This window comes from Prunus dulcis, chromosome 1, assembly GCF_902201215.1.
Source record: "Prunus dulcis chromosome 1, ALMONDv2, whole genome shotgun sequence".
In the NCBI taxonomy this organism is placed as follows: domain Eukaryota; kingdom Viridiplantae; phylum Streptophyta; class Magnoliopsida; order Rosales; family Rosaceae; genus Prunus; species Prunus dulcis.
Genome location: NC_047650.1, coordinates 42,335,047 through 42,350,221, shown reverse-complemented (window position 1 = coordinate 42,350,221; position 15,175 = coordinate 42,335,047). Strand labels below are relative to the sequence as shown.

General features: G+C 35.4%; 3 protein-coding genes and 1 pseudogene across 3 annotated transcripts; 3 read left to right on the top strand and 1 right to left on the bottom strand.

Moving 5' to 3' along the window:
* The first annotated feature begins 1,081 nt into the window (after window positions 1-1,081).
* Window positions 1,082-2,887, top strand: LOC117614225 (sm-like protein LSM8). The gene is made up of 6 exons (XM_034342961.1): window positions 1,082-1,256; window positions 1,435-1,538; window positions 1,802-1,842; window positions 1,938-2,012; window positions 2,351-2,403; window positions 2,569-2,887. The coding sequence occupies exons 2-6, from the start codon at window positions 1,502-1,504 to the stop codon at window positions 2,657-2,659; spliced, it is 297 nt and encodes a 98-aa protein (XP_034198852.1). The 5' UTR covers window positions 1,082-1,256; window positions 1,435-1,501; the 3' UTR covers window positions 2,660-2,887.
* A 1,030-nt stretch (window positions 2,888-3,917) lies between these two features.
* On the top strand, window positions 3,918-6,245 carry LOC117620540 (pectate lyase 1-like). Its single transcript, XM_034350634.1, has 4 exons — window positions 3,918-4,445; window positions 5,096-5,451; window positions 5,637-5,775; window positions 5,862-6,245. Exons 1-4 carry the CDS (start codon window positions 3,975-3,977, stop codon window positions 6,081-6,083), a joined length of 1,188 nt encoding a protein of 395 aa, XP_034206525.1. The 5' UTR covers window positions 3,918-3,974; the 3' UTR covers window positions 6,084-6,245.
* Window positions 6,246-6,399: 154 nt separating this feature from the next.
* On the bottom strand, window positions 6,400-9,341 carry LOC117620548 (annotated as a pseudogene).
* An 846-nt stretch (window positions 9,342-10,187) lies between these two features.
* Window positions 10,188-13,098, top strand: LOC117615125 (putative pectate lyase 2). Its single transcript, XM_034344136.1, has 4 exons — window positions 10,188-10,553; window positions 12,090-12,445; window positions 12,631-12,769; window positions 12,856-13,098. The coding sequence occupies exons 1-4, from the start codon at window positions 10,305-10,307 to the stop codon at window positions 13,075-13,077; spliced, it is 966 nt and encodes a 321-aa protein (XP_034200027.1). The 5' UTR covers window positions 10,188-10,304; the 3' UTR covers window positions 13,078-13,098.
* Window positions 13,099-15,175: the final 2,077 nt, after the last annotated feature.

Sequence of the window (15,175 nt, the reverse complement as noted above, 5' to 3'; positions counted from 1 at the left end):
GCGGCTATACTCTTTGAATTGAATATTTTCAAAGTACAGCCGCTCGGCTATACCCTTTACATAGCAAAATATATATTCCTCTTTTTAAATTACTTTAATTAGTTGTAATATTTTAATTATTATTTACTTAGTGAATAATTGGTATTTAAATATTTTATTAAAGAAAAAAATTAAATACTATTTATTAAGTAATATAATTATGGAGTTAATTAAAATATTAATTATTCATTAAATAAACAATAATTAAAACATAATTACTAATAAAATTAATTAAATATGGCAAATATATGATTTAATTACTGAAAAGAAAATTTCAAACAAAATTTATTGATCTAAAGATACTAAATTTATATTTATTTTGAAAAATATCATATTAAAAAAAAAAGATAACAACTTCTTCCGACGAAAATTCGTCGGTATAGGTCTATGCCGGCAAATTTGCCTTATTAGACCTCTCTCGACGAAATTTCGTCGGTGAAGGTCTTAACAGGCAAAGTTTTGCCGGGATAAAAATGTGCTGATGAAGTTTCGTCGGGGGAAGGTTTTTGAAAATAAATATAAACTTAGTATATTTAGGTCAATAACTTTTAAAAAATAAATTCTTTTTAGTAATTAAATAATATCTTAGCTTTATTTAATCACTATCATTAGTAATTATCTTTTAATTATTATTTATGTAATTAATAATTAGTATTAAATATTTTAATTAACTTCATAAATTATCTTACTTAATAAATAGTATAGCTTTGCAGCTACACTATTACATATACTATTTATGGTGCCTAGCCACGCGGCTACAAACTTAAAACTTTTTATTTATGGAGTCTAGTTGAACGGCTATATTACTGATTATACTATTTATGGAGGATAGCCGCTCGGCTATACGATTAAAAAAAATACTATTTATGGATTATAGCCGCTCGGATAGACCTTTAAAATATACTATTTATATGTCGTTAATATTCGGCGCTGGGTCATTTTGAAAATATCTAGGAATATTTGTGGTCTGTTTGAAAAGTTTATAAAAAATGGGGTAAAAAACGTAAATTTAAACCTTAAACCTGTGTTTCTCTTCTTCTCGAGAGAGAGCTAGGTTTTTACATTTTGGTTTCGGCGGCAGAAGGAAAAGAAGGAGAAAAAGAAAAGAAGAAGAAGAACTCAAGCTAACCTTCTCGACTGCATCTGCTCGAAGGAACGTCGCACGCAGCACCAGGTCCAGGTCCAGCGTTTCTTCTTCTTCTCTGCTGCTGCACGAGGTATTTTTATTTTTTCTTAAAAATTTGATCTGACTTGGTTGCCCCACGAGGTATATTGGATATAAATTCAATACTTTAGAAATATCCTGATAGAAGAAGAATTATTTTAGTGTTGTCATGTATTTTGTTTCCTTTTAGACTCTGAATCTCTCTCTCTCTCTCCCACTCTGTGTTGCAGAAAAGAGAGAAGTTTGTTGATTAACAGTATTGCTTGCAGAGAAGAGAAGATTGTTCAGAATTGAAATATGTCCAGTGGCCCTGGTCTTGAGTCACTTGTTGATCGTATGGAAATTCTACTCGACTATCCATTATTATTACTTACTTGTATCAAATATCAAAGTTGTTGTTGATTACTGTACTGTGCATGAACATAGTTTTTATATCAATCCTATGCCCAAATTTATACCCCATTTAAGGCAGGGCATGAGCCAGCCTAGGCATTATATATGCTGTGAGCATTTCAAATCTCTCTCTCTCTCTCTCTCTCTCTCTCTCTCTCTCTCTCTCTCTCTCTAACTGTTTAAGGCATTCTATGTTATGTGCAGAAACAATTTCAGTTATCACAAATGATGGACGGAATATTGTGGTATATTATACACTGACACTCTAATGCACCTTTTGCTTGTTATTAACCGAATTAGTTTAGTTTTATTAACAATATTTTGTTTCCAATTAATTCAGGGAGTCTTGAAAGGCTTCGACCAGGCTACTAATATCATTCTCGATGAGTCTCATGAACGTGTTTTCTCTACAAAGGTTTGCATCGTCTTCACTGTAACAAGCATCATTGCACCTTTGTTTGTTTACTCTTTATGGCTTAAGTAATTGGACAAATAGAAAGGGATTTAGCTAGGAAACTACCTTAAGGTAGTTAAGTCAATATTATTCGCAGTTTTCCAATTTTGGCTAATCCAATGCAATGCTAAATGGCTGCGGCAGGCATTTGTTATTTTCCTCAGGACATTACCCTGCTCATGGGGGTTTATAATACATATGGTTGCCAAAGTAGTATATACAAAACATATATATATATATATCTGTACACATATGGCGCTAGCTGTGGTAACTTCTTGTTATTTCTGGCTGACTGGCAGGAGGGTGTTCAGCAACTCGTGTTGGGGTTGTATATAATCAGAGGTGACAACATGTAAGTGTCAACAACACTTACTCTATTTACATTAGTTTAGTTTCCCATTGGAACCGTTGTGGGAAGAAGCGAATTGGACTGATATAATTAGAGTTTTTACAAATTTCTTTCTACTTCCCATATATAAAGTTCTCTGTATGTATCCTCCAATTCCAATTGTTGCAGAAGCATCGTTGGGGAATTAGATGCAGATCTTGATTCTACTGTTGACTGGTCGAATATGAGAGCTTATCCCCTCAAGCCTGTCATCCACTGACTCAGCATGAAAGCAAAGCCATAGAGCGGTTGGTTGTGGACTCGAGAGGATATAAGTGAGATTCAATGAAGCAGAATAGGTATAGAATCTATGAAAATTCGAGTTTGCTTGCTATATTCATGCAGAATAGGTGCTTTCAAAAGTGTTTCCTAATATCATTTTCTTAAACACTGATTCAATGAAGCAGAATTATCAGCACCAATCTAGTTATTTGCAACTTTTGAATTCCTTTGATAGCCAATATATATTTACAAGTAAATGATGGTTTTCCATTTTCCTATCAAGGAGCATATAAGTGAATGGGTTTAGAAAGTGAATGAATGAATAACGTGCAATATTCATTTATTTTTCCGACAAAATCACTTTTTTTCTATTTAAAATGAATGAATGAATATTTTTGTACTAAAGTCTTGATTATCTCTTGAAAGTTGACCGGGTTCGAATGGTATGTACTAAAAATCTTCATTCATTGTTTTGGGCTTTTCATATATAGGTCCATTATAATGACATTTTATATATACAAAAAAATAAAACCCTTCAAGTCCAATACTTTCAAAAAACTTCATGCTGTATTTCAAGTGAATTATTTTTAGCACATTACGAATCAGTAAGAAAACGATAAGTGGCTAGTTGAGGGCTTTTTTCTTCAAATAGTCTCTCTAGAGATTTTTGTATAAATTAGGTAGTTATGGTGTCTTTTCTAATTTATTTTTTTCCCTTGAAGAAACCGTATACGTTCATTATCAACTCTGAAATTGAATTCTAAAATTTAACTGGACAGGAATCGGTCCATGCTAAGCCAATGCACAAATTAATGAACTTGCAAAACAGAAGCAAAAGGCCATAATATTTAGGAGAATTTCCACCGTACATAATTATTTGACTATATAGGATGTATTATAATATGCGAGGGTCTAAATGTAGAGACTCGGGATGCTAGGAAGGACATGTTCGCATGCACATGGTGGTTGTAAATTATAGGACTCCATTGGTCCACCACTAAACAGAGTTAAACAAAAGGTAGCTAACAAAAAAGAGCACAAAGACAGTGAACGAGCTAAACTTGAGGAGAAGTGAAACTGCAGAACCTTCATATTTTCCCTTCTGTCCATAGCGATTTCGTGATAGCTAGCCAACCATTACGACCGATCCCCAACAACGTTCCAAACAAACTTAGAAGCATTACGAATATTAAATCCGGCTATAAATATCTCTCTCCATTCTCGTTCTTTCATATCAGTAAAGAGTTGAAGAGAAAAACATTGCTGTAGCTATTTCTGTGCATGAGCGAGTTGGAAAGTACATACAATATATAATGGCTTGTCATGGATGCCCCAATGGCAATGCCAATGTCTGGTGCTTTGTTCTGGCCCTTTTGATCACCATTGCCAGCTTCGCTCCAAACCCAAGTTTTGCTAAGAAAACAAAAGTTGATGGCTTGAAATTAAACGTGATCGATGGTTGCTGGAGATGGAACTCGGATTGGAGAAGGAACCGGCAGGAACTTGCATTATGCTCAGTGGGATTTTCTGGGAAGATGAGCAACAACATAGGAAGAGATGTCATATACTATCAAGTCACGGACCCAAGTGACAGTGCGTTGGACCCCAAACCGGGAACTTTGAGATATGGGGTTACCATGATAAAAGGGAAAAAGTGGATCACCTTCCAGAGGGACATGCACATTAGGCTTGACAAACCACTTCTCATTAGTAGCTTCACTGCCATTGATGGAAGAGATGCTAATGTTCACATTGCTGGTAATGCATGCTTGCTGGTCTTTCAGGTACGTATATTAATTACATTTATTTACACACACATACGTATTTAATTGGCTAGTTAGTGTTCAAACCTAAGACCACTAGTATGTAAGTCAAAACTCTTTTTCATTGGACTAGATACCGTTGACATTCATAAGTATATTTAAGATAATGTAGTAAGTACCAAATTTATATACTTATAATATATTCATAAGTATATTCAAATTGCAATCTAACACTCGCCAGCTTATTGCAAAAGTAATCTTCTGTTGTCCTTATTTAAGGCTGAAAATCTAACTAGCCTATATTGTAACCAAGAATAATCTAATTAGCATGAATGGGGTAGTTCGATAACCTAAACCCTTGATTTTCTTATTCTAAATGAGAAATGAGGGATGATATAGTTGAGACAGTTTTGAGTGGTATGGTCACACCGCCACGTGCTATTACTAATCTATTGTTATAATATGGGTGAAGACATGGATTATATATATATCTCATGGAATGGAACTAGCTAGGGAATAGTTTTAATAGATAAATACATACAATATAAGTAAAGTTGTAACACCGCATAACAGTCTCATTATGATTTTTTAACAATTGAATATAATAAAGATATCTTGTGTACATTTTCATGCATGTAAACTAATTATATTATTGTTTTAAACGTTATCAGGCAAGCAATATAATCATCCATGGCCTTCGAATCCATCATTGCCGACCCCAACCACCAAGCTCAGTTATGGGTCCCGAAGGAAAGATAATGCCAATAGGGCAGGTTGATGGAGATGCAATCAGGTTGGTAACTGCATCAAAGGTTTGGATAGACCACAATACACTCTACGAGTGCCAGGACGGTCTTCTCGATGTTACTCGCGGATCTACCCATATCACCATCTCCAACAATTGGTTCAGAGACCAGGACAAGGTTATGCTTCTCGGCCATGATGATGGCTACTTTCGGGACAAGAACATGAGGGTGACTGTTGTGTACAACCATTTTGGACCCAACTGCAACCAAAGAATGCCAAGGTAAAGGCCTCTAGCTATTACTACAGCTATTACTATTAGCAAAGTATGTACGTAATATATGTATAGGAAGTTGAGTTTCCACTCCAAAACCAATTGGCAATGGGCGAAGCAATGGAACTCCTTATAAGTGTAGGACATTTTCACTTTCACATTCTCACATACAAAACGTTGTTGCATGCATGCAGGATTCGCTATGGATATGCACATGTCGTGAACAACCTTTACAGAGAATGGTCGCAGTATGCTATTGGGGGAAGCATGAACCCTAGTGTTAAGAGTGAAGCCAACCTCTTCATTGCACCAAAATCGGGAAACAAGAAAGAGGTAATTATTAACTCAAATGTATATATATTCAAGTTCAAATGCAATGCCCTTAATTAATTAATGAATGATTTTCCATGTACTCACAGATCACTTGGAGGAAGGACAGCATTGGAGACAAAGAATCCTGGAAGTTTTACTCTGTAGGAGATATCTTTGAAAATGGGGCTTCTTTCGTGGAAACAGGTGCCGGCAGAGCAAAGCCAAACTATAACAGAGAACAAACTTTCCCAGTTGTTAATGCCAAATCTGTCCGCTCATTGACAAGGTCATCTGGTGCTTTGATATGCATCAAAAGATCCAGATGCTAATTAATTAAGGCATAGGCTCATGCGATGCAATGTAGAGATGATATAATTGCATGTCATATATATACATGCATAGGAAAATAAATTGTATGTCAGCTAAAAAAAAGTGAACAATTGTATAGTGGATATATAAATCTCATCTCCCTCCTATAGTAATGCAAGATATATATATATATATATATATATATATATATATATAGAGCAGTTTGTGACCAAACAAAATACAATTAATGCCATTACCAAAGACTATACTTATTTTACGATTGATTTTTATTAGTGATCAGGACTGGCAAACACATATGAAATCTACCCCTACAGAGATCAAAATTATGTCATTTATATCTATAGACTTCAAATCCAAATCCAAATCCAAATCCTCTCTCCCAAATGGGGCCTTAGAGAATTTGCATCATTTCACCATCCGAGACCGACAACGAAAAAGTAGACATGAACAAACTTTTTGTATAACACTAAGGCATGACCACCTAACAAGATTCCTGCATATATACAATGGTACCCTTGCTCAGAATCTCCCTTAAGACTTATAGTTCCAACATTTATTCATGTGATGTTTCTGTCAATCCTGCGGTATGTGAATGAAAATTGTAATAAATTAACTTGAAGTGAGAATCCAATGATGAGGTTGCATTGCTTGTCGGTTTCCCATGAATCAAAACTTCTGGGGATGTCTTTTGCACGCATAGTAGCAAGTGATGCCACATTGCCTTCTTTCTGTTGATCTAGCCCACGGAACCTTTTGTACAGTCTCATAGCCGACACACAATCTTCATATGGATCATGAAAACCTGACTGGATATCATACCTGTAAAACCAAAGCCTCATGACACTAAATATTCACTGGAGCACTTAAAACTAGAGCCTGCTTCTACAAGCAAATAATAGACACTAAAAAAGTTAAAATCTGAGATGAAGAATAACTTGCATCTGAGATGAAGAATAACTTGCCCTAGATATGTTCTGGTCAGGTACTTGAGCGGGTGGCTAACCAGATTTGTTTGCATCACTGGATGGTAGCTTGCAGTATCCCTGCATATAGAATAGATAACTGTCAAGCATCTAGAGGCTACAGAGAACAGACTTCTTTGCTCCAAGCTAAGCTTCTAGGAATCTATGTCAAATAGATGCCATATTAAAGCTGGTCCTTTATGCAAAATTTCATCATGACTAAGGCCATAATCTTGACTGGCCTGAATGAAAAGAAATACAGCCGTAAATGCAATTGTCCAAGAAACATTGACACCATATACAAAGCAGCCCAAACACTATGGCCTATATATTAAGAAGGGAGTGAAGAGAAGAATAAAGAGTGCATATGAGAACCAAAGCATAACATGACATGATAATCCAATCAGATCTAGAAAAATTAAAGAAACACTGTGCTTATAATTCACATATCTCAAAAAGAGGATTCCAGAAGGGGAAAAAAACAATTAAAAAAACTCTTATACCTAAGCAGGTAATCAGGACAGTTTATTCTCAAGCAATCCAAATCATTCTCTAAACTATGCCCCAAAAGAATCTTGGTCTTTCCATTATACAAAATTTGCAAACTTTATCTTGCACTTTTTGGAGTGGCATGCCATCTCTGAGATGCTCCTGTTAACCCAGTACCTTCATATCTGGAATGGAAACATTGTCAACATGTGGGAATGATCAGAGGCCTATTCACAAAATTCTTGAAAGAAATCAAAGATGAGAAACATCACACACTAGTACCTGTAATGAATGACAGGATCTTGGGGCTGCACGTAAGCGTGGAAGAGGATAGTCTCATCTTCATCAATCAGGCATACCCTTGCACGCAGGTAGTGATCCATCACTTCCACCAGCAACCATTTCACAATCCAGAGCAATTGCTTCCGTACCATCTCCAATGTGATTTTCCTTGCTGGAGTTTATATCATATTTAAATTCTTCACATGGCTCCATCGTTGTTCCCTACAACCCTTCAACTTAAAATATAAGTAAGGTATGTGCATATCTATATAATGTTGCAGCTAAGAGTATCTTTAATGGGTAAAAAGGGTAAGAGATTCAGAATACTGGAAGATGACAAGTTTCTCAATTCCATACGGTATGTGCATATCTATATACTGTTGCAGCTAAGATTGTCTTTAATGGGTAAAAAGGGTAAAAGATTCAGAAACGGGAAGATGACAAGTTTCTCAATTCCGTACAGGATGCTTGATGTTCAACTAATCCACTTACCAGAGAAACAGGCGCAGATAGGCGACACATATATTTATGCGAGCTCAGAGAAGTAGGGCTATCAAAAAGCTTCAAACATAGATCACAACCTTGTTCAGAGAAAACCCTCTTGCAATCTTCTTTTGCCAGTGGTCCTAAATCATAGCAACCAGGGAAAGGAAATTAAACAACAAGCAATCTTATAGATGAATCAAAATGACTAAGCAATGATCGGATCAATTACAATGCAACACGGAATTACATCTCACTAGTGACATGCTCCCTCTGTGATTCAAAAGATTTGAAGTGCCTTTACACACTCCACATCTAGGCTGATGAACTGAATGGAAAGAGACATTAATGTGCTCGACAAGATGTTCCTTTTTCTTATACAGCTTGTAGCATGCAGCATATTTGTACCTGCAAGCCCACAGGTCAAGAATCTTTTCAAAACATTTATATATAAAAACCATCACATATCACACTGGAATTTGGGTATATACCTAGTAGTACAGTTTGGCAACTAGTTTTGCATTTGGTCTTAAATATTGAAGTTCAGATACACTACTATAGCAAGACAATTGGGATTAATTAAGTAAACTGATCGCAAGGAAGATTTGTTTCCAAAATCAAAGGAAATTTATTTCCAAATCAAGAAAAATACTTCAATAAAACTAGAATAAAACAATGCGTAATAAACCATGTCAAATTTTGCAAGGCACCTAATTAACTTAGCAGAAAAGTTCATAAATAAGCCACCCAAACAAAATCTATATTCAATTTCTCAGCAAACATGCAAGTCATTGTGGAAATGTGGAAATAAAAGCCATAAACCTCACAAATTGCCGAAGATGTGAGAGACACAGAGAGATGGTTGTGTTTGTGGTTTTTGGAAATTCTGGTTCCAAGTCCATGGAGCCCAGAGCTGCTCTCAGCAAAGCCGTCGACGAGGCTTCAAAATTGGCGGGAAAACAGCAGTACTAGAAACGTGCACAAAATGTAGGCGAGCCCAAATGGGGGATGCTTTTTCTGACTTCTCACAGAGAGTCGGACAGAGACGGAGGGTTTATTGAGGGTTTTCAAATTTATTTATTTATTTATTTTTTTGGGTGAAAGAGTTTTTCAAGTAATTATAACATTAATTTCTCTATGCGACCGTCACACCACAATAACATATTTTCCATGTCAAGCGTTACATGTTTGACGTGTCGCTTGTTATCTGTTATAATTTAGATTGATTAATGAATGACATACAAAAATTGTCATAATACAACCTTTTTTTATTTTAATGATGATAAGTTGAAACAACGGTCCCCTCACAATTATATACTGTTTTCGATTTCAATTTCGCTCGTTTGTAAAAAGAAAAACGGCACGAAGATGTATGGTCTTCGGGATCACTTACCTTCAATATCAACTATATGAATATAAAGTACATTTAAATGAAGCACTCGGTTATAGGGCTCCATTGCTCCACCACTAAAGACAGTTGAATAAAGCTAGCCAACCAAAAAAAGGACAAAGATAGCGAACGAGCTAAACTTGAGGAGGAGGAGAAGCAAAACTGCAGAACCTTCATATTTTCACTTCCGTCCGTCCACAGCGATTTCGCGATAGCTAGCTAACCATTACGACTGATCCCCAACAACGTTCTAAACAAACTTAGGAGCATTACGAATGTTAAGTCCGGCTATAAATATCTCTCTCCATTCTCGTTCTTTCATATCTGTAAAGAGTTGAAGAGAAGTAGCTATTTCTGTGCATGAGCGAGTTGGAAAGTACATCTAATATATAATGGATTGTCATGGATGCCCCAATGGCAATGCCAATATCTGGCGCTTTGTTCTGTGCCTTTTGATCGCCATTGCCGGCTTCGCTCCAAACCCGAGTTTAGCTAAGAAAACAAAAGTTGATGGCTTGAAATTGAACGTGATCGATGGTTGCTGGAGATGGAACTCGGATTGGAGAAGTAACCGGCAGGAACTTGCATTATGCTCAGTGGGATTTTCTGGGAAGATGAGCAACAACATAGGAAGAGATGTCATATACTATCAAGTCACGGACCCAAGTGACAGTGCGTTGGACCCCAAACCGGGAACTTTGAGATATGGGGTTACCATGATAAAAGGGAAAAAGTGGATCACCTTCCAGAGGGACATGCACATTAGGCTTGACAACCCACTTCTCATTAGTAGCTTCACTGCCATTGATGGAAGAGGTGCTAATGTTCACATTGCTGGTAATGCATGCTTGCTGGTCTTTCAGGTACTTATATTAATTACATTTATGTACACACACATACGTATTTAATTGGCTAGTTAGTGTTCAAACCTAAGATCACTAGTATGTAAGTCAAAAATCTTTTTCATTGGACTAGATGCCGTTGACATTCATAAGTATATTTAAGATAATGTAGTAAGTACCAAATTTATATACTTATAATCAAGGTCTAAAATATCGATGATATCGGAAATATCGGTAGTCCAAAAATATGGAAATTTCGATGGAAATATCGGGATATTATCGATATCAATAAAAATTGAATAAAAACCACGGAAATTGTAAGAAAAACTTGGAAATTTTTATTGAAACTTTGGAGAATGTTTATTTAGTCAATTATCTATGAGTTTATCACAAAAAAAATTAGAAGGAAATGCATTGCATGATGGATTTAACTAATTTTAAGTTGATTATACAGCAAGCGGGCAAACACTATGAGTGTAAAAAATATGTAATAATTAATGAAAAAAGATTAAATACAACGTAATCATTTATATATAATGATTTACTATAATATTTTACACTTTATACATTGCATGGTAAGATACATGAGTGACTTAGTACCACATAGAGTTCCTACGAGGTTTAAAATTTTCACTATTTTCATCATCTCTATGTGTAGAATAAGTGTATTGTGAAGAGTAGTCATCAAATGATAAATCCCCAAAATAGTTTTGCATGTAATTGTTAACATACCACCCATATAAATATAAATATTTTAGCATATTATCACAAAAACATAAGTGATATGGTGTTTAAGGTGTTGGAGGAGTAAAATGGGAGGGGTTCATATCCCCTTTGTGCTTTTTTCTCCCCTTTTTTCCTTTTTTTTTAAAAACTTTTTTTCCTTCACATCGATATTTTAGCGATATTACACCGATATTTTGACAAAATATTGCTGAAATGTGAGCGAAATTATCGACATCGATATTTTCCGATATTATCGTCGATATTTATACGATATATACATGGATATGTTCCGAAATATCCGTGATTCGAAAAAACCGAAATATCCTCGATATTTCCTCGATATTATCGATATTTCAGACTATGCTTATAATATATTCCTAAGTATATTCAATTTCAATCTAACACTCGGAGTTTATTGAAAAAGTAATCTTCTGTTCTTATTTAAGGCTGAAAATCTAACTGGCCTGTATTGTAAACAAAGAAGAATTTACTTAGTATGTATGGGGTAGTTAGATAACCTAAACCCTTGATTTTCTTTTTCTAAGTGAGGGATCATATAGTTGAGACAGTTTTAAGTGGTATGGTCACACCGCACGTGCTATTATCTACTGTTATAATATGGGTGAACGACATGTATTATATATATATATATATATATCTCGGAACTAGCTAGGGATTAGTTTTTATAGATAAATACGTGCATTATAAGTAAATTTGTAACACCACATGACAGTCTTGCAATGACTTTTTGGAGATTGAACATAGTAAAGATATCTTGTGTACATTTTCATGCATGTAAACTAATTATATTATTATTTTAAACGTTATCAGGCAAGCAATATAATCATCCATGGCCTTCGAATCCATCATTGCCGACCCCAACCACCAAGCTCAGTTATGGGTCCCGAAGGAAAGATAATGCCAATAGGGCAGGTTGATGGAGATGCAATCAGGTTGGTAACTGCATCAAAGGTTTGGATAGACCACAATACACTCTACGAGTGCCAGGACGGTCTTCTCGATGTTACTCGCGGATCTACCCATATCACCATCTCCAACAATTGGTTCAGAGACCAGGACAAGGTTATGCTTCTCGGCCATGATGATGGCTACTTTCGGGACAAGAACATGAGGGTGACTGTTGTGTACAACCATTTTGGACCCAACTGCAACCAAAGAATGCCAAGGTAAAGGCCTCTAGCTATTACTACAGCTATTACTATTAGCAAAGTATGTACGTAATATATGTATAGGAAGTTGAGTTTCCACTCCAAAACCAATTGGCAATGGGCGAAGCAATGGAACTCCTTATAAGTGTAGGACATTTTCACTTTCACATTCTCACATACAAAATGTTGTTGCATGCATGCAGGATTCGCTATGGATATGCACATGTCGTGAACAACCTTTACAGAGAATGGTCGCAGTATGCTATTGGGGGAAGCATGAACCCTAGTGTTAAGAGTGAAGCCAACCTCTTCATTGCACCAAAATCGGGAAACAAGAAAGAGGTAATTATTAACTCAAATGTATATATATTCAAGTTCAAATGCAATGCCCTTAATTAATTAATGAATGATTTTCCATGTACTCACAGATCACTTGGAGGAAGGACAGCATTGGAGACAAAGAATCCTGGAAGTTTTACTCTGTAGGAGATATCTTTGAAAATGGGGCTTCTTTCGTGGAAACAGGTGCCGGCAGAGCAAAGCCAAACTATAACAGAGAACAAACTTTCCCAGTTGTTAATGCCAAATCTGTCCGCTCATTGACAAGGTCATCTGGTGCTTTGATATGCATCAAAAGATCCAGATGCTAATTAATTAAGGCATAGGCTCATGCGATGCAATGTAGAGATGATATAATTGCATGTCATATATATACATGCATAGGAAAATAAATTGTATGTCAGCTAAAAAAAAGTGAACAATTGTATAGTGGATATATAAATCTCATCTCCCTCCTATAGTAATGCAAGATATATATATATATATATATATATAGCAGTTTGTGACCAAAAAAAATACGATTAATGCCATTACCCAAGACTACACTTATTTTACGATTGATTTTTATTAGTGATCAGGACTGGCACACAGATGAAATCTACCCCTACAGAGATCAAAATTATGTCATTTATATCTATAGACTTCAAATCTAAATCCAAATCCAAATCCTCTCTCCCAAATGGACAACTTGTCCCTTGTATTGTTCTGTCCTCTTCTTAATGAAATTATGTTTCTTATTACCAAAAAAAAAAAGAAAAAAAAAGAAAAGACAATGACATAACTGAAAGAGAATTAGGGGCTGTTCGGTGGTGTTTTCGGAGGCCGTTTTCCGTTTTCATTCTCAGAAAACATTGAGATTTCTGAAATCATTTTCAAACTTTTAGTTATAATTCACTGAAAACGCAGAAAACATCAAAAGGATGTTTTCATTTTCAGAGAATATGGATTAATTGGGAAAAAAACAGTGCAGAAGCCACCATCATAACCACCCAACAGCCACTAAAGGCCAATCGAACCACAATCACGACAACCGACCAGCCACTTGCTAATCGCATCACCACCCAGTCGAACCCAATCGACCTAACCATCAATACCACTTGTACCAAATCGAAGTGCCACCACCTACTCAGCAAACTGCCGAGAGAGAGAGAGAGAGAGAGAGATGGGAAGGAACAAGAAAAGAGAAAGGAGAAAAAAGAAAAAGGGAGGGTGTCGGCTGAAAGACTGCTTTCAGGAAAAAAAAAATTTGGTTGTATTTGTTCAAAAATATTTTTATTTTTTTAATGATAATTTCAGTCTTTAAACAATATCAGAATTTATTTTATTTGTTAAATTATATAATTTTCATTGTTTATGTTACCAGACACGTTTTCATCATTTTTATTTTATGAACATGTTTATCAATTAATCTACTAAACGCATTTCGAACCGTGAAAATGCAAATTTGTTTTATCGTTTTTATTCTTTGAAAGCATTCTCTAAAAATGTTACCAGACGGGCCTTTCGTGATCTAACCACTTCTTTTGTTTTTCTACCGTCTAGCAAAGCCTTTAGCCATTATTTGCATTTTTTTATATTGGTGTATATGCCTGTCTCCATCTTTTTCTTGTTTTCCAAGTGCCATAGATCAAGATAATTAAGGTGGCGGGTACACTTTTCTGCACTAGTAGTTCTCCTATCTTCACTTTCTGGAAATGATTATTAAAGGTTTTTTCTTTCTTGGGAGGCCGGGCCCCTAATCATAAATGTATTTAACCCTGAGGCTTTGGCCTCTGTTATCACTTTGCCACCAGGATATGCTTTTTGTGTATCATTGCAATCTTCTTTTCTTGCCCTATTTTCACAAGCAACCAAGGGTTCTGCAGGTGATTAAATACATAATGATACTTCAGTGATGAATCCTGTTATTAGTGAAAGAAAATGGTCATAAGAACAGTTGATGTAAAAGATTTCAGTTTTATAATGATGCAGAAGACCAAATCCCAGATGCAATTCCACAAGGGTAAATGACCTAGGCCATTTTTTCTCATAAATAAAATCCGTTTTTTATTCTTGCGCAATCGGCTAATAGCAGGAAATCATTAGAATGGGAGGTATCAGAAAGAATTTAAATTCTCATTCCTCAATATCGGTTGTATAAATAAAATAATTGAAGAAATAACTCTAGCCCAATTAGCTGAAGTGGTATTTTAGCCGTAAAACCCTAAAATAATATGACAAAATTGAATATTTAAAGAGTATAGCCGGTCGGCTATACAATCAAATGTCATTCAACTATTGAAATCTCCACTATGATAACAACTCTGATGCTATAAAATCTTAAAATCCTTGGATCAAACTCTGTGATAATAGGTTTTCCATTTAAACGAACAAAAAAAATTGCAAAATCAGAAACATACGTAAATTTGG

Excerpts from the sequence above, each read along its gene's own strand:
- LOC117614225 (XM_034342961.1), top strand. The coding sequence starts at position 1,502 with ATGTCCAGTGGCCCTGGTCTTGAGTCACTTGTTGATC. Across the intron at positions 1,539-1,801 it reads TCTTGAGTCACTTGTTGATC|AAACAATTTCAGTTATCACA; the intron begins GTATGGAAATTC and ends TGTTATGTGCAG. Across the intron at positions 1,843-1,937 it reads ATGATGGACGGAATATTGTG|GGAGTCTTGAAAGGCTTCGA; the intron begins GTATATTATACA and ends CAATTAATTCAG.
- LOC117620540 (XM_034350634.1), top strand. The coding sequence starts at position 3,975 with ATGGCTTGTCATGGATGCCCCAATGGCAATGCCAATGTCTGGTGCTTT. Across the intron at positions 4,446-5,095 it reads CATGCTTGCTGGTCTTTCAG|GCAAGCAATATAATCATCCA; the intron begins GTACGTATATTA and ends AAACGTTATCAG. Across the intron at positions 5,452-5,636 it reads TGCAACCAAAGAATGCCAAG|GATTCGCTATGGATATGCAC; the intron begins GTAAAGGCCTCT and ends GCATGCATGCAG.
- LOC117615125 (XM_034344136.1), top strand. The coding sequence starts at position 10,305 with ATGAGCAACAACATAGGAAGAGATGTCATATACTATCAAGTCACGGAC. Across the intron at positions 10,554-12,089 it reads CATGCTTGCTGGTCTTTCAG|GCAAGCAATATAATCATCCA; the intron begins GTACTTATATTA and ends AAACGTTATCAG. Across the intron at positions 12,770-12,855 it reads AATCGGGAAACAAGAAAGAG|ATCACTTGGAGGAAGGACAG; the intron begins GTAATTATTAAC and ends ATGTACTCACAG.